This window comes from Pagrus major, chromosome 4 (genome assembly GCF_040436345.1).
Source record: "Pagrus major chromosome 4, Pma_NU_1.0".
Classification (NCBI taxonomy): Eukaryota; Metazoa; Chordata; class Actinopteri; order Spariformes; family Sparidae; genus Pagrus; species Pagrus major.
The window spans coordinates 22,226,355-22,251,380 of record NC_133218.1 but is presented as its reverse complement, the minus strand read 5'-3'; the positions used below and the strand labels follow the sequence as shown (position 1 = coordinate 22,251,380).

Below are 25,026 nucleotides of genomic sequence, written 5' to 3'. Positions count from 1 at the left end.
CACTTGGGAGAAGTCTCGAAGCCAACAGATCTCGGTCCCGTCCTCAGAGGAGAAGACGGGTTTGTGTAACTCTGCTCAAACCTGAGGGGGAGTTTGGAGTGTTTGGTCAACGACAGTGGTTCCTGGAAAAGATCTGAATCGTTTTATAACCAAACCCAGCTGCGGTGTGGTGTGTGCTGCAGTCTCTGCGTGCGTGCGTGCGTGCATGTGTGTGTGTGTGTGTGTGTGTTCATCTGTATGAGGTAGAGAGAGGAGAGGAGAGAAGAGGAGGGGGTGTCTGCGCTTCCCTTTCCAAGAGAGAGAGCAAGAGAAAAAACTTTGCTCCTTTTCTCCCCCTGACTCGTTTTTAGGCATGAACGCCGAGACCTGCGTTTCATACAGCGACATGACATCCATGGATTCATATTATAGCCCCTCTGCAGCGCAAGGTAGGGATCACCACGCGGACCACTTTAGGACATTCCCAGCTACTGACACCAAATACAGCCCCACCGCCTTCCTGCCCAACAAAGGTCAGGCTTACGGAGAAAAGTCCCGGAGCCCCTTCCAGCAGGAGTGCCAGTCATTGGATGCCGCCGCAGCTGGGCAAGGCACTTTCAGCAAATACCACCTCTTCATGCAGAGGTCTTCTTGCAAAACACCCCCCGAGGAGAGCAAACTGCACCAGGAGAGCGGACACAACGGAGCGCTCGTCCCGTGTTATGGTGAGTTCGGAAAAACACACTTAAAGGTGATTGAGTTACAGTCCGGGGCTGTTTTATCATAAAGGAGATGAATTACCATGAAAATATCAGCAGAAATGTTTCATAAAGATGTTTCTTTGAGCTGCTCTGTGTCTGATATTTTCTTGTACTTGTGCAGATCATTTTTCAGCCAGCCATCGCTCATCTCTGCTCCACTTGTTACCACAAAATCCGCAGATGTAGCCAGATTGGTTTGGAAGTTTCGTTGCGTAAAACTGGACATTGTGGTTCCAGAGCTCAGATGCTTGATCCTGAATGGTCTCTCTAATATCTGACTGTTGAAATCACGCTTCAGCGTGTTTGGTGCTTTTAAAAAATCCTTTTGTTTTGTTTTCCTAAGATGGGAAACCTCCTCCGTGCGTAAAAGGCATCAGGACATCCCAGCTCGTAACGACGCGGCCCAGCAGTTATGTGCGTAACACAGTTACGAAGGGGCATAATCTTCCCGACTATCAAATTGGCCCTTTGGCCATCAAAATTAAATTAGGGCGCATTTAATGCGATAATCTGCATTACAATCCTTAATATTGGAGCTGAGTCGGACAATTGAATTAACAGGTTTTCAGATGACACAAATAGGGAGCTCCAAACTGATAATATTTTCATTTCATTGCTCTGCCTGATTGGCCCCAATTAGATTTAATTGCGCGGGGACGCTGTTGTAATGGCTGAATGATGAGGGTGTAAATAAAACTTTGACCCTCGCGAGGCAGGCGGCCGCTTTGAAGCAGTGTATTCCTGTTTTTTCCCCGCTAACTTCAAACCCACACGGCACCAAAATGAAAAGTGGAAGATCTAAAAAAGACGCGTAAAAGGCCTTTAAATGAAAAATGGAGGTTGACCTTCAACTGCATCTCCTCCTGCTCGCTGAGGGGAACACACACACACACACACACACACACACACACACACACACACACACACACACACACACACACACACACACACACACACACACACACACACACACTAATATCGTGAGAGTAAATCCGTTATGTTTTAATCCAGATTTGACTCGTCTTCAGTTTCGGGCCACAGGTTGAAAAGCTTAAGTGACAGCGTAAATGATGAGGAGATAATGTTTCATCATCATGTCTGGTAAATTATACATTTTTATAAAATTCTGCAAAAAACGCATTTATGCATCTGAAGTCTGAAAGTGTCGCAGTTTTGAGGTTTTGTGCACAATAGAGCCACTCTGGACCTGAATAAAGCCACAAAGCCTCCAGGCCTGTTTCTCTTACACACACTCTCTTTACATATATGAATTTATTCAGGATACCTCAGACATGTGAATTTAATCCACTGAGGAGTTTTGTATTGTTGTAAACGGGTAAATTGAATATTTAAGTAGTGTTTTTAAAAATATCGTCAAATTTAATCCGATCAAGACCCAATTAACAAGATAAAAACTTTAAATGGTTCGTGTGACCAACCAGAACAGCAAGCTGCAGTTACATTGATAATAATAATAATAATAATAATAATAATAATAATAATAATAATAACGTCTTTCTGCTGTTACGCACGGCGCCATCGCTCCTTCTTCTTTGGTGTCCTCGATCTGTCTGTCTATCAGTGTTACACTGAAGCGTTTAAAGATGTTTCGACAGTTTCTGGAAATCGGCCTCCGCTGAAAAGAAAAAAAAAAAAACAACCTTTATTGCTCCAAAAATGTCAAGTCTTCCCAAAAAGTCTTTTATAATGGCTGTTAAGTTTTTATCACCCATTAACCCTGACACAGATCCGGTAAATCCAGATGAAATAAAAATGTTATATTGTGTTGTAAATAAACCGCAGTTATTAGACAGAGAGTGAGCTGAAACTCTAGCTCGAATCATGAAGAAAGACAGACAGCAAACGAATTTTTATTTGTATTTTTTTTTAATATCGGCTCTTCCAAAAATATAATTTACAGAAGGAGAAGGAAATCGTGATTCGTGTTTGGAGCAGATTTTAAGGGGCGAGTTAGTTAAATTACATAAAATTAGATTTAATTTCATGACTTCTTTTGATTTTTTAAACATTTTTTTTTTTTTCTAGGGTTGGACTTCAGGTTGGGTCAGGTTCTCCTTAAACAACAAAGCCCCCTTAATAATAATAATCATAATAATAATAATAATAATAATAATAATAATAATATAATGACTGGATCCACAGTGGATAAAGCGGAAAAACATCTCGGCGCTGTAGACAACAGGAGCTCTGGCTTTAATCCGACTCAGATGTCAACTTCTCTGTTCCCCTGCTCAGTGACTTGGCCCTCAGAGATAAAACTCCTTCAGCTCTTCAGACTGGGAACACAGGAGATGCTGTTTTTTTAATATTTGTAGAATTCACGCTTTTATCACCTCATCCTGACATATTTCTTTAAATACAAATTAAACTCGTAAATTTGCAAAGATTGAGTCTTTAAAAACCAGATCGAAATTCATTGAGAGTGGTGGCAGTTTTCCTCTCGCTGGAGTTTCCAGTTAACTTTATCTTTTTACTGACTTCTACAGCAACGACTGGACATAAATTGAAAGCAGCAGTAAAATATGCTGAACGCACAAGCTGGGGAGAAAAATGATAAATGATTCCTGATGTGTTAATTGGAAAAATTCTGATGTATTTTACTTCCTGCCCCATTTCTTTTATCAACCCTGTATTTTACACAATCACCGGGGAGTTTCAGATTGTCAGAGAGCGTTTCCTTGTTTTAATTTGTGGCTTGATCCCTTCAGTTGAAGGTGATGTGGTGACTGGTGTCAGAGTTGTCAGAGCTTCAGCCCTTCCATTGTAACAGAGACATTTTTTGTCAGATAAAAAACAGCGTGTCTGTCTAATAAACATTTACATACATTAGATTCACTACAAACACATTGACAATCATGGTGTTATGTGAAACCAACACGGCAGCTCAGAGAGTGAGAACAGCTTTCAGCTCAGCTCTGACAGCAGCAGATTGACTGGAAGTTAAAGAAATGTGACGGTGTGGTTCAAAAGGCTGTTTGTAGGCTTCCTTACATCAACAGCAGTGGAGGTATTAAAGGCCAAAAAGCAGCAAAAATAACAGATGTCAATATGACAGATTTGGTGAAGTGATCTCGTTTCCTTTAATAAAACTGGCAATACAACAATGAAAAACTACTTTTTCTGCAAATGAAAGTCCTGCATTTGTCACATTACTTCAGTAAAAGTGTAACATTTAAATATCAGAGGTAGAACAAGCAATACAACCATGTACAACTTCTTTATTATAAGTAAAAGTCTTGTATTTAATGTTTTACTGAAGTGGAAGTACAGACAAGTACAATATTGCCAGCAAAATGTACTTAAAGTATCAAAAGTAAAACAAGCAATATGACAACATTAAACTACTTTATTACAAGCAGTGTTGTAAAAAGTACTCATAAGTTATACTTGAGTCAAAGCAAAGATATCGTGTTAAAATATTACATCGGTAAAAGTGAAAGTCACCCATATGAGTAGTGCTTGAGTAGACGTTATAAAGTATCTGATGTACTTCAAGGAATTTTCTGGCAAAAAAGAGTAAATCATGTATGTACTGTGCACTATGAGGTCGGTTATCAGCCCGGTAGGTTATCTGATCTGATATTCAGCATTTCTCTGAATATCAGAATCATTGTTTTTTTCTTTTCCAATTTCTGATGAAATAAGTGAATTTAAAAATGTTCTGCTTTGGCTCTGATGCAGCATGTAATCTGCAAAGTAACTAGTAACTTAAGATAGCAAATATATGAAGCCGAGTAAAAAGTACAATAGTTACCTACAAAATGTGGTGGAGTGGAAGTATAAAACAACAGAAAATGGAAATACTCACGTAAAGTACAAGTATCTCAATATTGTGCATAAGTACAGTACTAGAGTACACTTAGTTACACAGTTTGAGTACATAGTTAGTTACACTCCATCACTGATTACTAGTAAAAGGTCTGTATTTAACATATATTATTTTACTTAAGTGAAAGTATAACATTAAAATATCAAAAGTAAAAGTAGTAATACAATAATATTAAACTACTTTATTACAAGTAAAAGTCCGACATTTAACATTTTACTTAAGTGAAAATATAATATTAAAGTATAAAAAGTAGCTTATAACAATATAACAACATTATTACTTCATTATGATTAAAACTCCTACATTTATCATTTCACTTAAAGGGGCACTATGTAGTTTTGGAAAGAAATTCAAACTCAATTTGAATTTTTTTTTTTAATATTAATGAGGTAATACAAACTCAGAAATATGTATTTTTTCAGTTGCTGTTCTCAGAAGAAAATAAGGTCCCCAGAACACTGTTTGAAGCTAGAAAGGTGGCAGGGTCCGCCACATATAAACAAAGTAAAACAGTATGAAACTGTGCTGTCCTTTAAGGTCAGCTTCGTAAAAACAGCTTGTTTATTTATTTTGTTGAGGCATTTATTTTGTCAATGAAGATCTTTCTCTTCTTATTAAAAATTATTCCCAAAAACTACAGAATGCACCTTTAAATGAAAGTATAATATTATCTGGTAAAAGGTAAAGTATTGCTCCCCTGAATGTAGAAGATTAAAGTCACATCAAATAGAAATACTCAAGTAAATGCTATATTTCAGTTAAAGACACCAAAACAGACCACCAAAGAGTAAAACAGTGTGCAAACTAATGCTTTTACTGTATCAATATAAAAATGGTTGAAATGTAAAAGGACTTCTTCATTGGATAAAACATGTCCCTGAGAATGATTCAATCAGCAACTTCGTGGTCTTAAAGCAGCCACCTTCACGTCTTTGTGATCCAGAGACAACACACTTCCTCTTTTGATGTGTCCGTGTCTCCCCTCAGCGTCTGACCTTTGGCTCGGCTCTCCTGCCCCTGTCTGTTTGGAGGGCAAGGCAAGTTCCCCTGCTTGCACACAGCAGAGAAAATCCATTCGAAACCCCCTGATTGAAACTCTCTGGTGTCAAAGTCAAGCCCTGCAACAATTGGGATCCAGTTTTACATTGTAAACATTTAACTACACCAATAAGACAAAGGATGTTCCTTTGTTGTTGCAGGGGTTTTAAATCGTAGGCCTAATTGCAGCAGGATCGTGCCTTTTTATCGCTTTTCTCAAACAGCGACTGATTTTCTAGCGTAATGACATCTTAGCACCACGAACACACTGCTGGTGTAATTTGAAGACATAAAAGGCTGCAAGTTTATTCCAGCTTAAACCATAATTTATCTTTAGGGCAAAGCGAGAATTCGACCCAGCTCTTCTGCCCTGCATGTGTAAATATTACATTCCCTGCAGGAGCACTAAAAGCACCAATATTCAGCACATGATTGCAATGGTTTGTGAGATTTTGTCACTGCCATCTCCTGCCTTTTTTGTTCCTTCACCATCTTTATCCCAGCACAACCATTTCAGCCTCTCGTAATGGCCGTCTGTGCTGATTGGTTCGAGCAGGGAGTAATGGGAACCAGCCATGCGGCCCAGACAACTGAGGCACACTTCAGCAAGTCAGTGACATGAGTGGAGGTGACAAGGACTCAGGATCATTTTACCATTTAGCTTTAAGTTTGGCAGGGCAATTTACATTAGGCTCGGTTTGCATGGCCGAGTGAGAGCAGCAGGGCAAAAAAGGCTCACGCAGTCCAGGACTTCCTTTGGTCTCATTGACACTGCGTCATGTAAACTGAACGCTGAGACAGAAACCAACCGTGGAGGACTGATCACAGTGTTTTGGTAGGTTTTTGTGCCCCGTACAGTCAGGTGACTTTTTCAATGCACTCACTTGACTTTAATTGGTGAGATTTAAATTCTTATTATATTTTCCTTGCCAGGCCGAATATTTTTTTGGTATATTCTCAACAGTAATGGCCGACCTTTTGAGGTGATACCTTAAAGGCTTGTCAAGGCCTTGTGTACAACCATGTGGCTTCAGAAGTGTTGTATCAAAAAGCTGCATCACTTCTTGGTTTTAGTAGGGCTGCACAATTGCTTTCACTGTAGATTAATCTTTAGATTGTTTTCTTGATTTATCTATTTGTTATTTGTCTTTAAAATGCAAGAAAATTGTTAAATATGTCAATCAGTGTTTCCCAAAGCCCAAGACGGCGTCCTCAAATGTCTTGTTTTGTCTACAACCCAAATATATTCAGTTTACTGTGACAGAGGAGTAAAAGCATTTACATTTAAAAAGCATACACAATTTACATTTTCACTTTTTTTCTTAAGAAAATCACTCACATCACCTATCAGTCAATAATAAAAGTGTTGCAGCTCTAGTTTTTAATAAACAAAAATATTTAAACACTGAAGGGAATTGGTTTTCGAAACTCTGATGACTTTTGAAAAGTTCAATAGTAACTTGCCCGACCAATTAAAACAGGATCTGATTAAATATGTCAACTAGAAATATACATGATTACATTAAAACGAATGGATTTAAGGTTTCTCTTCAACAGCAGGAAAACTGCTTCCTGCAACTATTTTATGTTCTTATTTTTTCCTACTTTGTTCAATTCTGAGTAATTAGTGAGTGAAGTTGTCAAATAAATGTAGTGGAGTAAAAAGTACAATATTTGCCTCCAAAATGTAGTGAAGTGGAAGTGTAAATTAGTAGAAAATGGAAACACTCAAGTAAGTTACAAGTGCAGTACCTTAAACTTGTACTTTAGTACATTACTTGAGTAAATGTACTTAGTTATATTCCATCACTGCTGTTTGTGTCAAACTTTAGAAACCTACTGCGCTTTTATGGTAGATATACAGGCTTCAAGCCAACAATCATTAAATGAAGGTTTGTTAGTTGTATTTCTGCCGTTTGACAATTAACATTTCAAATTCATAACTACGAACTCACTACTCACATTGCAGCACATTGTTAGGATTGATGTCTTTTGTTTGCTGGTGGAAATTCTTTGGTTTTATTTTGTTGTAAGAATATTCAGATTTTCGGTCCCTGACTCCTCTGTAGGAAGCAGTGATCGTACATGATGTGCAGCAAGTTTCCCAGGAAAAATATTTTTCATTTTATGTGCGTGCACACGAAAAATGTACCCTCGCAAGTTTTTCCCACTCGCATGGAATGTTCACTTTCGATCAGACAACAAAAACACAAGATGAAGGAAATTCTGTTTTGCTCCAGCAACGTCTGAGAGAAACATTTGGAAGAGAGCAGGAGGGAGGGAGGGAGATACAGAGGGGGAGAGCACAAAGAAGACAAAGAGTGCGTGAGAGGTGATTTATCAGTCCTCGGCTTTATGGTTTTGGTTTTTTTTTCGCAGTCTGTGAGTTTTGCACAGCCTGCTGAGATGGATCATCGCTGCGCTCAGTCAGCAGAGTTAAATTTCAAAGTGAATGGCTACCTATCAGATGGTCACTGAAGAAAAGTTTTTGTACAGAAAAAAGCAATAAATGTAATGTGCTGATGTCTGCTGAGGTTCTGTCAGTGAGACACATCGACTCTTCAGTGTGAATATGCACTTTGGTGTGAAGGGCAGTTTGTGTGCTTGCGTGTGTTAAGAGTGTGTGTATTGTCCAAAAATGTTTTGATGAATGCACCTGACACCACACCAAGCAAGAATAGTGTCAAGCTATTTATAGTCATCTGATATCTACTTCCAAAAGAGACGAGGTTAGATTTCAAGAACAGAAGGTCAGAGAAACTTTGACTCCTTCTTCAGCTGTGATGGAAGAAGAATTGAGATGCTTTACTTAGAGCGGCCGTAATAACTGTTTTTATAATCTCAAATGACAATATGAACACATGTGACAATGAAAACAACACACATACAGAGAATTATCACCTGAATGAGCATCAGCATTACCAAGCTAATAATGAGTTTCAGCTCATTGTTTCGCTGTCTGGACTCAACTTTACTGTTTTGGTCAGCTTTAATTGCTTGTTTCTCTACCTGTTCATCACCATACAGCAGACAGATGAAGTTTGCGGTGATCATAGTGGAGCATTTAGCAGCTAAAGAGCCAGACATTTCCCTCAGGAGTTGGTGGAGACCAAAAACAGAGCTAAAAGAGACTTAATTTAAGACTTAATTAGACTTACATTCACCAGGGCCCAGAAACAGTTTTAACACTACACTTATAAGATAATGTTGCTCAGTATCCGCTGGATGTCAAATTAAAATGTGACGATGAGTCAATGAGTTCGCAACTTGTATCCACTGCACACAAGTGGCCACAAACTCTGTTATTGCCAGTTTAATGAAAGCGGTGATGGCACGATATAAAAACACTAAAGGTCCTGCATTCTGAAGCTAAATAGACACGTTTTTTTCCTTAATGTATCATTATGAAGTAAATGTTAATTGCACAATGTAATGGATATAAAATAATGACACTGTGACACTTCCACTGTGCAATTTTGCCAGCCACTGGGCATGAAATCTCCTGAAAAAATAAGGCTGACTGATGATCCAAATTGGAAATGCTAGAAGGGCAGCAGTTATCTGTTTCATTTTAAATACAAGTAAAAAAAGTATTATCAACAAATGTACTTTAAGTATAAAAAAGAATGGACCTTGTTAAAGCATTAAATTAGACATAATTATATTTGATTATTTTTAAAGAGGAATTAATGCTCAAGCAGAATTTTAACATTGTAGCGGGTGAAGATGAAGCCTTTTTTAACCACTTAATATTTAATCTGTAACAATAACATCAGTCTTATTGAACTAATAATTTGCAAAGTAACAAGCGAGTATAGCTGTCAGATAAATGCAGTGGAGTAAAAAGTACAACATTTCCCTCTGAAATGTTGTGAAGGAGAGGTATAAAGTAGAATGAAATAAAAACAGTTACAAGCACCTAAAATTGTCTAACTTCACATGTTATGTTCATCATATCATTATTGCCTTGGCTTGATTGTCAAGTCCACACAGTGTCAGGCACACTGTAAATTGTAAAAGTTGACTTTACTTCAAAAAAATCAGGAAACCGATTACCTCCGAATTACCAAGTAAAGTAGACTATTAAATTTAAGTTGCACAAGCTGAAGAGCTTTAACAACTTAAAAACATTGCCGAGCAAAGTAGACCAATAATTTTTAAGTCAGATCACCTTGTCAGATTTTACAGTGCATCAGTGTCACGGCTTGTCTCTGTCTTTACAGCCAAGCAAGACTTAAGAGTTATCCACTGTTCAAAGCTCCATGTTACATCCCAATCCACATTTTAAGTCAGTAAAACAAATCCAAAAAACATGTACAAATAAATACTTTGCTCAAACATTTCCTTTCCTCTCTTCTCTGCATTTCGATAGCATACACTCTCTTTCCTCTCCCCTATTTCTCTCTACTGTTTATGTTTCCCTCTCTTTCGGATATTTCTCTTTCAGTTTGAGCAACATGTTGTTAATCTCTCCCAGTCGCCGCGTGGTGCGTAATTTATAGTGTTTCCTCTTAACACCGTGAGCTGACCCCAGTCATCCCAGTCAATAAAGAGGCAGGGAAGGTGCCCTGTCGCTTTACAGGCAGTTAAATTGCACTTTGATGTTGCCCCCTCGTTTTCAACTGTGAATTAATAGCTGTCCGCGCTGAGTGTCTGACCCGCAAGGACGTCATTTTGACTCTATTATCCGCAGGGGAAGTGCCTCGTAATATTAAAAATGAGGTGCGATGGAAGGTCTTAAATCAAACTTTATTTTGATGTCAGTGCCAGCAGTGACATAATATGCTGTAAAATAAATACTAACTTGGATGTATGTTCCATGTGAAAATTTAGACTCAGGTGGAAATATTCACACGACTTGAGCTTGAGCTTGTCCTGAAGAAGTTTCTGTGTGAAGAACTTTCTCTGAGCTGCAGACTCTACGCTCCTCTTCTCTGTTCACTGTAATTGGAACAGATGCTGAACGTTGGATCCGCTGCAGTGAAAATAGAACATTCTGTGGTTGCAACTCAAAACATTTTGCATGGCATGTTCGTCTGAAGAGAAAAAAAAAAAAAAAAAAAAAGACTTCTGGTTTGTGAGTTTGCTGGATTATTGTTGGGACGTACTTTTGTTGAAGGCAGAAGTGCAGGTGTAAGCTGAAATTGTCATTTGTGTAATGGAAGAGGAACCCAACAGAAAGAGGTTTTAATGTAGCGTATGTTTTTCACTGATCATATCCTGACATGCTTGCAGAAAGACTTAGTTCTACATACATGTGGCGTTCGCTGCAGGAGAGCCCACCGCTGTTCACCTTGGACAGTGTTGGAGCGATTGTCACAATATCCCACTCCTGCCAAAAAAACATCAGTGACATGCGATATAAACAATGTCCTTTGATCAGCGAGAGGCCTCATGGTTTCAAACAGCCTGACAGCTCCTGCCTTGTGGGGACTGTGGGTCCAGGCCGGGGAAATATGATGAAATAACTAGAGTGTATTTATGCTGGGATAAAACACATTTGCTCCCTCCGAACCTAACAGGATGTTTTAGTCATGGACAGCAGGACAATGCTGCGGGCGTTAGACCCCCAGCGAGCAGTCTGCCACCAAAACGCGGCCTGACATCTCAGGAACCGGAGCCTCGGGGCTCGGTGAATCTGCAGGGCTGAAATGTATCTGGTCTGATATATGGTTTTTTAATGCCATATAACAGAATGCAGTCTGTACAGAGAGACAGGTTTTATTAATCCTCTCACAAGGCTGGATCAAACAAGATAAAGTCAGTGCAATAACTTTATTTGACAGTGGGCATCTGCAGGCTCTCCTCAGTGAGGCTTCAGTTGGAGTGAATAAAAACATGAACCATTTCTAGAACCTTTGTACTATTTCGGTACTGAGCAAAATGTGATTGTAGCATTGAGGGTCGAAAAGTGTCAAGCTGTGTCAAGTACTAAAAGCTGGTATTTATTTTACGAAAAATGTGTACATTGTCTAAAATGCTTTTTTGATGGGTTGTTATTCCTCAGAACAATAAGGTATAATAACTATAATAATTTTGGTATCCTTAACTTTGGTATTGTATTGTCACTGGTATCATAAAACCTTCATGCAAACCCAGCCCTGACCACTCAATCACAATCACAAGTCCTCAATAAAAAATAAAATAAAATAAATTCATAAAATAAAACAAGACTGACATCAGTATGTCTAAAAAAATGCATAATTTCCCATCCACCAGAGGTAATCTATGATGAAGTCAGATTGAAACCATACACAGGAAGGAACAAATTATTACACTGTTGACTTTTGGTCACTTTTTACAACACTGACAACAAGTTCATGTGACACTGGGTCTCTGCATGCAAGCCTTAAAAGAGGAAGGAGGGTCAAAGGTCCCACGATGATGATGAAAGGAAATAAAACTAAAGAATCATCAAAATATAGCCACAAACAAATATATACCTAAAAATAACAGCAGAAATAAAAGAGGATTCATTCATATTCATCTGTTACATGCACATCGCGGATCAATCCTCCATCAACAAATACAATTTTCATCAATGTAGAAATCTCACAACCTTTTGACTTTTTCAAACATCTTCAGGCCTACATCTTGTTACTTTGATTTACATGATGACATCACTAAGACCTGTAAAAGATGCACATGAAATACACTCTCCTGTGCACGTGTCTGTGACAGACGGAGTCAGCCTATGACAAGCTATCCATTCGCCTCACCTTGCAGCACATTACCCAACATGGCAGTGAGCTGGGGGTCACTGGGTGCGTGAGATCTTCTGTGCTGACTGAGTACTGAGAATTTGCTCACACCGACGCACACACCTCCCGGTTCTAACCTGACAAATCGCTGGATGGGCAGATGAGCAGAGACGTCCTCCATCCTGAAAATAACTTCACCTCAGATGGTGTCGAGGAGCGGGAGTGTGCAGTGCTGCGAGTCGCCACTAGACTGAGCCAGAGGGAGATGACCCGCAGGATGTGGATGTGTATTAATCCAAAGATGTGTGTGAACTGGATTGTTTGGCGCAGGGAGAAAAGAGCTGCCAGCTTAGACAAGAGCACTGGCAGGGACATGGCTGTGGAAATTTATAATCAGAGAGCTGCCTGAGGTTTTACAGTTAAGCTGCAGCCATGAAGAAAACAAGTGTGTGTGTGTGTGTGTGTGTGAGAGAGAGAGAGAGAGAGAGAGAGAGAGAGAGAGAGAGAGAGAGAGAGACAGAGGAAGAAAGAGAGAGTACAAAGATGGGTCTTTCTCCTGTTTTGCGCGGCTTCAAATCACTCCCCAGCAAGTTAATTGCGACAGTCTTGCTGCCAGGTGACTTTGCAGCCACATGATAGACCTCATCCACATGCAGGACTGATAAACAGAGTCTGAGTGGAAGAGAGTGTGTGTGTTGTATGCGTGTGTGTGTGTGCAACTTTTTTTCAATTATGGCCAGGATGTCACAAGATGATCTACGAACTACAACTGGATCCTGTAAGCAGTCGATGATCCAGGCCATCCATTACTCAGACACATAGACAAACAAATCGACACATAGTCGGGAACGCGTGCCAACAGATTTCACAACTGTTTTCCCTTTGTTCCACCCTATCAAACCCCATGAATTATTATACCAATCCTACAAATAAATCACCAGTTATGAATATTCTGCCAGAGGCAAGCGACTGAACATTAGTAGAGAGACCCGAAAATATTTTTTAAATGTGTTTGCTTTCTGAAAATGAATGAAACTGTCTCTCATTTATGACAAAACGAAGAGCGAATCACATAGCACATAAGAATTAATTTAGCAAAACTGCTCTGTTGTTGTTAGCAGTGCTGGCTCAGGCCTGTGTGAGCTGACCAATCACAGCGGACTGGGTAGTTGGGAAGGGGGTCTTAAAGAGACAGGAGCCAAAACAAAGTGTTTCAGACAGAGAGTTTTTTTGAGCATTAGAGCATGTAAACCTATTCTAGTAGTTACCCAAAGTAAAATTATGAATTTAACTTATGAGCATAATATCTCTTTAAAGCAGTATTTTTGTGTGGACAAACTGAAAAGCAAAAAGCAGCTGTCATTATTTTGACTGAGGGACCAGGAGTTGAGGATCTTTGAAGTCTGAATATCAACAGATCATCTTATTCATCTGAAGACATGCTGCTAAAATCTTGAAGAATAGCAGCATCTATCTTAGTTTACCTTTGTATGCTAAAAGTGGCAGATTGTCTGTAAAGTGAAATAACACTCTTACACTTTTTTCTTAACATCATGTAGTGATCTTCATACTTCTAACACATTCACAGAGATCTGTTTTGAATCCATCCTGAACCTCTTTTAACAGTTTCCATGTCCTCCCTGTGTCTACAGGTAAAGACAGTTCAGGCTTGACAGACTCAGACTTGGCTCCAGACTCTGACCCACCTGGAATGGACACCAGCTACCTGGCTGTGAAGGATCAGGGCGTGAAGGTCGCCTCTGATAGGCCACCGGGCACAGACTTGTCGAGCCCTCTGGACAAGAGCGATGGAGGCGAAAGCAACAAGGGCAAGAAGAGGCGCAACCGCACGACCTTTACAAGCTACCAGCTGGAAGAGCTGGAGAAGGTTTTCCAGAAGACGCACTATCCTGATGTTTACGCCCGGGAGCAGCTGGCACTGAGGACTGACTTGACGGAAGCTCGTGTGCAGGTAAGCAGGACGCTCAACAACAGTGTTTTGGTGAATCTCATATGCAGCTAAACAGGCACAAACACAGCTGATAGCAAACCAATCACCAGAATAAATGTTAGCCAAGTCATTGCTGCAAAACCACAGATAAGTTCAAACTGAACGTTTCTTTATGTTGCAACTTTACGTCTGTTTAGGTTGAATTTTCTATTTCTCTCCTGTCACAACTCCATGTCCTGATGTGAAACCTGGCTAATAAGCGCATAATGTGAACATGATATGCCACATTTGGTACAAATGTTAACCTTGGCCGTATCTGTGATTTGCAGAAACCTTAACTGTTAACATTGTATAAATTATATAGAAACTAAATACTGTAAAGGAAACACAGACCAAAAAAATCTGATCAGTTTTCTAATAACAAACTGAGGTTGATTTAAAAAAGTACTGTCAAAAATCAATGTCTAATCGTTGCAACTTCTAACTCAATACACATTTGGCAATGTTTGTTTTCGCAAACTTTTTCGTTGAAACTTTTCGTTTCTTTACGTTCAATTTTCAATTTTAAGTGTGACACCTCTGTGCTAATGATCTGGTTAGGTTTAAGCTAAAGAAACACTTGGTTAGGGTTGGGAAAAGATCATGTTTTGGCCTACCTGGTTATGTCGCCACAAACACATCTAAAAAAACAGTTTGTTGGCTTGGAAATGCTCCGATGCCAGCTGAAACACTGTACAGTGGTCTCTTGCATGTCTCGCTAGCTGTGTGAACATGATTTGACACATATTGTGGAATTGTTGATATGGTACATATGAAACTTACAAATTTAATACATCTGTGGTTTGGAGAAACGTACAATGCCAACATTTTTACTTTGGCAACTGCATCTCAGGGCAGCAACATGCCTGTCCTATCAACGAGTAAAAATGAGCTCTTCGTCACAGCAGAACAGACGATGTTTAAACAACATAACCTCATGGATCCTTCAACATCTGCAGCTCTGCACAGATAACGTCACTCACAGAACAACATGAGAGATTTATCTGGTAATGTGGGAGTGGAGGGGGAGAGAGTTGGGGAGTGGGAGCTCACAGAGGCCAGGGGGCCCATGGGGCTGAGGTTTGAGCTGCCTGGGCCTCATATGTGCAGTTTTAGGAGAGCAGACTTTCATCAACATGTGAGGAGGCTTGTTTGACTGTGCTGTGTGGGATCGATGGGATTGTCTCCGTGGCCTTTCTCTTTGTACCTGTAGCTGTTTGGTTTCCTGAATTTGTGAGTTCAGTTCTGCCGGTATTAGTCGAGCCCGAGGCGTACAGCACCACTCTGACTGAACCCCTTCTAGTGACCTTCTGGCCTGATTTACATACAGTTCGCTCATGACTGCTGCTGTAATGCATTCCGACAACGGTGAACAGAGACAGACCTCCACCATTTCTGCACATATGTGTGGTGTATGTGTCTGTGCACCATGAACTACCAAAGCCCCTGGATTTTCTGTGTTTTTCTTTCATTAACATCCTGTTCAGACAAGAATGTGTCCCTGCTGTGGCGTCCGGGGTGGGTGTGAAACCTTTCCCATGAGCTTTGAGCAAGTTAGCAACTGAGTTATCGAGTCATATCTGAATTCTGTGCATTTTAGAGGCGTATGATGTATTCTAGTATGCTACAATCCTTTATATTGCAGCAGCGCTGTACACGGGATGGGATAAGAACCACGATTAAAACCAATCTTTTACATGACAAGCTGGAACGGTGACCAGAAAGTCTACGCAGTGAAACACAGGAAGTCTGTGCAGCCGCAGGGTTATAACTCAAGGGTATGCTGCTCTGCTCCGCAGCTCACACTATCACAGACCTGCCCGCCTCAGATGGATGCAGCTTTACAGCCTTCGGCTCTCCCAGCGGCCCTCTTAAACACTCAAGTTAAAAAGATAAAAGACACGAGATGCCTAGTCTGTCAGAGGACGGGGTTCTGTGCTCTATTCAGGTCATTCACATGCAAAGGACTCACAGCTCATGAATTCTGTGTCTGGAGGGAAAAAAAATATCAAGAAACCTTTAAAACTTTAAGCCTTTTGCACTAAAAACTAAAAAATGTCTAAAGTTTGTGAGTATAGTTCTGAGGAGAGCAATATTACCTCCATTGTCTGATGGTTCTCACACAAAAAAACAACTTTGAGTAAAAAAAGAAAAACGTCAGGGTCTGGAGTTGTTTGCTTTTTCAGTCTCAGTCTTTCAAAGGGAGAAAGTAAGTTCAGATCCGAGTCATATGCACTACAGATACATGGGAAGGTCAGGGGTCAAGGGTCGGGGTTTCAACAACATCACATTTCTCAGATTTGGCGTTCTGTTCGCTCAGAGAGCTGAGATGGCGTCTGACATGTGGATTTCAGCAGGCAAACACAGGTGTTTATAGATTCAAACAGTTAACGAAAGATTAAATAGCAGGAAAGCCTGATTGAAGGAGGAGGAAGGAGATGTTTCCAACAATGTTCAAACCCCCAAAAATCTGTAATTTCTTCAAAGTAACGGTGCTTTTTATTTGGCCGCCTGTTGCTTTAACTTCCAGGAGAAAGTCAGAGAGTGAGGAAGGAAGTCGGCGAACATGACTAAACATAACGTGAATAAAAGTTAAAAGGTTACTTGGACTGAGTCATATCAGATAGATTTTCATCAGCAATAGTGGTTGTTAAACAATGAAAACATCAACTCTCATGATCCAACATGACTTACGGCAGAAATTACATACTGTGTGTTTAATATACTAATATTCTAAGTTACGAATGAAATTAGTTGATTAAGTCATCATAATATTTTGATAATTTATTAATCATTTAAAACATTTTACAAATAGTCCCTGGTTTCAGCTTCCTAAGTGTGAGGATTTGTTGCTTCTTTTTTTTTTGCGATACTTCATAGATTATTTTTAAAGGGGCACAACGTAGTTTTGGAAAGGAAATTCTCAGAACATTCAGAAAGGTAATTTTTACAATATTAATAAGGTATTAACACAAAACTCAGAAATATTTATTTGATATGTCTCCATAACTGAAAAAACAAGTTTTCCTCAGGGGGGAACAAGGTCCCCAGAACGCTGTTTGAAGCCAGAAAGGTGGCTCCTTAGAAATATCCTACAAATATAAACAAAGTGAAACAGCATCAAATATTGCTGTCCTTTGAGGGCAGTTTGAGTTTCCAGTTTATTCAGTCATGTAAAATTAAGGATTTCCTATTTTGATTGAAATTTCCCTCCCAAAACTACATAGTGCACCTTAAAGTTTTGAACTGATAGTTGAACAAAACCAGCAATAAAGACATCACTAAGGCTTGAGGAAACTGTTAAGTCCTTTAATGAAAATGTTTGGACAATTTATAGACTAAAACGTGTAATCAGCAGTGAAAATAATTGTTACTTTCAGCCATAATCAGATCGGCAGGCAAGAATCAGGATGAACTGGATATATAAATATTTGAGCTGTTAACAACTCCTAGAAATGACAACAGCAGCATCAGGAGAGGCAAACCAGCCAAATGTTTGGGGCCCCCCCAAAGAAATTTGAGAAAAGAGGCCCCTGATGGCCGCTCATATTGGCATATTTTACAATACTATAAATACAAATCTATTAACCCCCTGAAACCTCCAATAAAGGCACTATACTGTGCACTGCTGCTGCCTTAAAATCAACGCTTCATGTGTTGATGATCACTTATAGCCTTATAATGTGGCTTATTTACAATCTGACAGTTCAGGTATCAATTGTTTTGGGTTTAAATACAAATGTTATTTATATTCAAAAATTATACTAATGTAAACAGTGGAAATAAAAGAAAAAAGTGCACTTTTCCCTGATGTCAGATTATTTATAACATTCTGGTGATGAACGATGGTTGGAGGAGCCTCCGGTTTAATTCTTGCCTTGGGTCCCAACAGACTCGAGCATCGCCACCGGACAACAGGTCCATATTATGTCAAAAAAAACTTTCATACACCATATTGCACCATGTGAATCTCTTTGTATCACTCCACTTACCTTTAATTGACAGGGAAAATAAGACATTATGTGCTGGAGGATTTTGGAGAAATTGAACAAACCTATTTAATGAACAACAACAGCGGTCAGAGGTGTTTCCATGATATTTTTAGTGCTTTGGGGGTGTTGGAAAACTGAAGCCAGGCTCAGCCTCGGATTTCTTTTTACTTTGGTATGGAAGCTGACATGAGTGACAGCAGAGGCGGGTTATCAATCCTCTGAGCCGCTCTCTCACTTCAAAGTGTTTTCAGACCCATACAGCTCTCCTGCTGGGGCCAGTATGGCATTTCTCTGCTCTTTCTCTCCAGGGCTGTAACATAAATAAAGCCTCATTGAAAGTCCACCAGCTACTTAAGCTGTCAGGGTCTTTACCAATTACTGTCACGACGCAGTGTGTGCAACACAAAAATATGTTCTCCCTGTATAATAGCCAACAGACTGGGCACAAAGTGGAGAGAGAGCAGATGAGAGCTGCCGTTGACACTGTATAAAGAGAAATAGAGATACCGTACAAGCACCTTTAATGTATAATAATCATAAAGCACCTCACAGTGATGTTGTTCCAGACAGTGCTGCGGAAGATGTATGAAAACATCAAGGAAAGAAGGATTACATCCTCTGGCCTGTGTGCTTCTTTAACTTAGGAGGAGACAGCATCTCAAAGCCAAGAGCTTCAGGCTTCAGGAAATTAAAAAGGAAAATGCAAACAAACCCCAGTTCTAATCCCATCTCACTTTTCAATTTCCCATAATACCTCCTTAGACTTATGACAAAGTGTGTGAGCAAAGAGCAGATAAAATGAAATTAGAGAAATCATATCAGAGAAAAGTCGGAGAGAAAAAGGTTTTGTTGAGAAATTTGTGCGGTCATCAGTACAGTCAGGGAGTAGTTAAGACTTGTACAACAAACCATTATATTTTGATGTTAGAAAAGCACAAGATAAATGTATTTAGAGTACTTCCACACTCTCTGATGGTAATTTAAACACAATAATGCTTTCAATAAACAAAAGTTTCAGATTTAGATGTCGAAGATGATTACAGAAAACATCAGTGAGGAGAAAAAGTCCCCCTCTTGTCAGACAACAAATAATCAAAGGTGAGGGGGAGGAGATCTGATTACACTTTGTTTAAGTGAAGTGAAGGTTGCGGCACACTGTTTCTCTGTTTCTTTGCTCTCTCAGCTCCTTGCTGACTTACTGTACATCGTCATAACTTCCACTGCCTCTGAATTGTGTTTGTTCGTGTGCACCGTGAGAAAAGATTTTTGATGTGCTGCAGATTTTTTGATATTCAGCCTTCAGTCTTCTGGCAGTGCTGCATGGGATCATTTTAAAGGGAAACTTAGATTTTTATCTACAGAAAAGTATTTCCCTCAGATTTGGTAGAAACTTCCTGTAAAAGGGTTTAGGTGCTCCATTTTCCCTCCTCTTGAATTTTAAACCTCACATTGACCCAAGACCAAGACTTGGTAGGTGAAAGTACAGATCCTTCATTCTTTCAGGCAAGATGATCCTGCCAGTTTTATGACGTTCACACATTTTCTATCTGCAGGTGTGGTTCCAGAATCGACGGGCGAAGTGGAGAAAAAGGGAGCGTTTTGGTCAAATGCAGCAGGTCCGGACACATTTCTCAACTGCATATGAGCTGCCTCTTCTGACGCGTCCTGAGAACTATGCACAGGTACAAAATTCATTTTGAAGTTCTCTCAACCCAACATTAACATAATGATGACAAAAACATAAAGGCAGACTTGCCTACCATCATGGATTGCTTTTCTATTGCAAGACTGAAACCAAATGGAAAAAAAAAAATCTTGCCAGCGGTAATTTGACCACAGACCTCCATCTGATAGGAATTTTGCTTTAAGCTGTGTTATTACAAAAAGTGTAAAACCCATAACCAAAATAGTCATTATGTCAGCAGCTGCATTTACATGGAGCCTAATATTTAGATTATAATTGGTTTAAAAGCCCAAACAGAGAAAAAATGCTCCATATAAACACCTCCAAACCAAACGGAATTTCAATCGGTTGCAGAGGAGTAGTTTAAACTTTTATCATAATAAAATCATCAAAATAAAGATTGTAATGTTTGTGTAAAAGATATAAACTGAATTGTTTCTGTGCCCACCATGTTGGTGCAACTGTGTAGTGACGATTGTTTCTCCACTTACCAAGGATGGCGGCTTCTAAGGTGAACTGGTCTGCTGCGGAGAGTTTGTTTTTAATGCAAACTCTTAGAGAGCCTAACATAATAGGATGCCTCAGAGGAATGCATGACGTAACATCACTTCTGCGCATGTCACACAAACTGTTCCGATTACATTGGCTGTTGCATGTAAACACCAGACGTGATTAATCCCATCACATGTAAACAGTTTACCCCAAATTTCAAATTTCAAATGAAGAAATGAAGAAATATCGTCCATGAAAACAAAGCTACTGTGTTATCTATGGATAATCTGTGAAAATAGATTATTGCACTGCCCCTGGATCCCCCTCGCGGCCCTCACTTTGGACACCACTGATCTAGTGTATACACAAGTTGTAGTAGTAAATGGGCTAAAAATCCAGAACAGCGTTTTCATTTCTGTCCAGATGCATCAGAAAATGAATGAGCTCAGAAAAGTGTGTCTGAACAGTTTTGTAATATGTAAGAAACCCGTGGACTTAATGCCACTCAATGTTGATTTCCTGTCAATATTTCAGATTCAGAACCCTTCTTGGATCGGTGGCAGCAGCGCAGCGTCTCCTGTGCCAGGCTGTGTAGTGTCCTGCGACACTGTGACTCCCTGTATGACACCTCACCCCCACTCTGCCAGCGGGGTGTCTGATTTTCTTGGTGTGCCGAGCCCCGGCGGTCACATGGGACAGGCTCACATGGGCAGCCTGTTCGGAGGATCTCCCGGCATGCCTACGGGCATGAACACGTACGATCTGAACATGGACCCTGACCGCAAGTCCTCCAGTATCGCCGCTTTGCGCATGAAGGCCAAGGAGCACAGTGCAGCCATATCTTGGGCCACATGATGTGCTGATACCTGCTGGATGGGGGGCCTTGTTGACCCCCGACATGTCTGCAAACACCCAGCATGGGGTGAGGGAGGACTAGACTCGAAAAGGCAACAGTGACTACCTTCATAAATGTTGCAATAAAATAATTATGTAAATACACAGATGGGTGAGAATTAATCGAAGAGAAAACAACAAGAGCTTTGGCAAAGATAAGTGATGTGACACCGCCATGTTTCTCAACCCCACTGGTGGGAGAGTGAGCTTTGTGGAGAGCTGGTGGGAGGTTATACTGTACTGTATAAGATGTGTTGCAGTGTAGAAGTGATGATAGGAAGGAAAATGTTAGGAAAAGGTTAATAATTTCAAACAAATCCATGCACTTATTTGATAAAAAAAACAGAAGATTCTGTTTGTACAGTGCTTTCAGTGTCATAGTTTTCTGTTCAGGTGCTGTTTTATTCCTACCTTATTATTTAAATTTTGAGTGTTTTTTCTTTGTTTGTTTGTTTTTTTCTTTTTTGGTAATTTTGTTACGCAAGCATCCTTAAAAAAACTGAAATTCAGCTTTATTTGTTATATGCTTTGTACATATTATTCTAAGGCAATCTTTATCAGCATTAGCACGTGCAGAAGTGTGTGATAGTTAAAGATAGATAAACCGTTTCTATCCTGCGTATCTGTCACATCATGAAGCCTCTCAGATTCAATGCAAACATTTCAGCCACTAAAAAAAGCTAGAAGTGGTTCGAACCCTCCGGCATTTAAAAGTCAAACAGATTCAATGCGGTTTGTTTCAGTGCGGTCAGGGTGAGAGATCCACCTGCCGCACTGACTCAGCCTGCTGATGGCCAGAGAGAGGAAGGGATGGAGGGATGGAGGAGGAAGTGGTGTGTGGGAGTACGAGAGGGGCACAGCAGGCCTGCTGCTCTCAGGGCTGAAGAGCCTGGGAGCGCCAGCCTCCAAACAGAGCCAGCTCTGTTTTCAGGAGGACAGACTCCAAGTGGACATGACTGTGCCCCTTGCATTTTAAGGTCTCAGGAGTTTCGGAGAGAGAAGTGCCTACTAGTCAGTCGTTATTCTGCCAGAAATAACAGTGAAACCAGCAGCAGCCACCTTTGAAACAGAGGAGGCTGGTGGAGTGTGTTGACACTTTGAAGCACTGAAAGGATGTCAGTGTTCAGCAGCCTTTTTCTGGACTTTATAACCAATCAGTGAATGGCAATGAAGCAGCGCCGGCGTGTTATTGTTTTCTTTCTCTCATTATTTTTGTCAAATCCAAACCAAGGAAGACATCGACCGGATGACTCAACACAGGCTTGAGAAAATATCAGCTTAATCTTCCATCTTCAGACACCCTCAAGTCCAATTTCACCACAAAAAACATGCTTCTGTTCAAACTACAAACGATGTTGGATGACAGAATTCAATTTTAACGAGTGAGGCAACAGGAAGAGTTTCAATGGGATTGATGTTACAGCTCCTAGATTTGCTGTGCGTGTCAACAAATTTTTGGTTATTTGATTACTTTAACGTTTGTTTGTGAATTCACACGACATACAGTGACACATCAACTGTGACCTGCAGCCTTGCCTGATAACCTGGAGAACAATTAGGTGACGGCGGAACAGATTTTTTCATCGACACGTTGTTTGTTCCTCGACTTTGTGTAGGAAAGGCTCCTGTTCACAGTATCATCAGCAAGAATCTGTTGGACCTGTCCAGTTTGATCACAAACATTAACCTACTCTCTGAAGTGTGTTTTCTCATTTTCTGGAGGCATTTGTTCATCAGAAGTCATACGACGTAGATATGTTGGGTTTCAGTGTGTTTCTCCCTGCGTCTCCCAATGACTTCAATTCAGCTGGCACTGCAGTCTGACTGGCTGGTTTCTGGTTCTCGGGGCAAAATGTAATGAAGCCACTCTATAGTGAGCTGTGTGCACTGTCCTTGAGGAAAACATGGAGAAAGCCTACAGCCAGTGCTAACCCCAAACAAGTTAATCCTGCCGTGTTTACAGTTAAAAACTTTGTAGACACAATGACTATGAAGGTACTGTCCCGAAGTTTCATTAGTTAGAAGTTTGAGCCTCTACTGGCATGATATTTGAGCAGGACCCGTTTTTGTAAAACCACTAACATGTCAAGGTAAAACACCACCAGGAATTGTTTCCCCTGTGCCTGCTCTGGTTACCGTCTTCCTGTTTACCTCTATCAAGGCCTGGAACAATATGTCTGTGTTTGTGTCTCTGTAGAAAGAGGAGGGGACAAGGCAGTGGTTAATTGAGCTGGACCCAGCCAGAGATGAGCACCATCTCTTTGAGCCCATATAATTTTCTTATAAACATAATCCTCCGTCATTCAAACGTTGAAGAGTAAAGCTTGTTTTTCCCTGGGTAACAGTAACTGCCTCCTCCAGTGACAGAAATAGCAGGTTTACTTTGAGGTTATGCATGATCTTCCTTTGTTTCCAAGTCCTGATTAAGGCCTTAAGCATAATGAAGGCTGTCATGGTTTTGAAAAGCAAAAATGATACCTTGTAGTTCACCTTCAGGCAGAGCAACCATTGCTAATTCTCTAAACTGAACCACATTCACCACCCTTCTGGTCAGGTAAAAGAAGCTGGGCGCAGGCTATAACCTGTCAGCAGAGCAGATCACCCCGGAGTCCTCCAAATTACATCCAGTTTGACTCAAATCGAACACATGTGCATAATCCTGGCTATTGAGTGCATATCGCAAAACTGAGAGGGTCTCCTCTCTAATGTGGATGTGGGGCCCCCTGTGCTCTGGCTGAGGGGTTGGACAGAGGGCGAGCAGCGAGGGCGTCTGCTGTGTTCCGGTGTTCTGGGAAAAGGACAGTGCACACAGCTGCGCTCAGGGGGTAAATGCAAAACAAACATGCCTCACACATGCTTCCCTCTCAGCTGTCATGGCTCTGCTTTCAAAGATCCTCCCCCTCCTCCTCCTCATCTCGACCCACCTCTATACACACATACACATTGCACTGCGCCTCTCCCTTTTGCTTACTTCCACCACTATAGTCCACCGGCTCAAAGCTGCAGGGTCTGAGGCACAGCCGCACAGGCCAACCCAGGAAGGCTTTTTAATTAACACTGAGCCGTGTGGAGGCTGTGGACCGCAGTATTGTGTGTCAGGACAGACAGGGCCGTCTGTCTTCATGTTGGTTGCACACACATACTGGCATTCAGTAGCTCAGGTTTACACAATACAGCTCAGTTTTTACTTCTTTTTTGTGTTTAAGCTTCATTATTATTGGATTGAAACATCTCCAGTGACAATCACATGAGGACTGTTCATCTAAAGATTACCTAAAATGCTTTCTTCCTCCAGAATGCTGCATAACTCCATCCATAAGTGATGATCATTATCCTCCTTTCTCATTTTCTAATACTACTGAAGTCAGGCAATCAGTATAAAGAGTAAATATATGATAAATATGTGTGCTGTTGTGTGCATGTACATTTTTGTGCATGCAGAATTGGTTGAAGTGTTTTAAGACTCCTGGAAATGTTACTAATTAGATGTCATGTTTTATTTTGAGACAATTTATCGAGTATTTGAGTGTCTGATTTTTTCTCCCATCATGTTAAAATTGTATTTCCAGTTGCGTTTGAACATTTTTCTCTCGATATGTAATTCTTACGAGTTTCAAAAGTTTGTTTTTTCAAGTTTTTTGTGGC

General features: G+C 40.3%; 1 protein-coding gene across 2 annotated transcripts; it reads left to right on the top strand.

Annotated features, from left to right (window-relative positions):
• The first annotated feature begins 352 nt into the window (after positions 1-352).
• Positions 353-21,342, top strand: alx4a (ALX homeobox 4a). Of its 2 annotated transcripts, XM_073465183.1 has the most exons (4): positions 353-704; positions 13,982-14,301; positions 19,865-19,993; positions 21,022-21,342. In XM_073465183.1, the coding sequence occupies exons 1-4, from the start codon at positions 353-355 to the stop codon at positions 21,340-21,342; spliced, it is 1,122 nt and encodes a 373-aa protein (XP_073321284.1). The 2 variants fall into 2 exon arrangements, with proteins under 2 accessions (XP_073321284.1, XP_073321285.1); XM_073465184.1 differs by lacking the exon at positions 13,982-14,301 and having other exon boundaries at positions 353-730; positions 19,892-19,993.
• Positions 21,343-25,026: the final 3,684 nt, after the last annotated feature.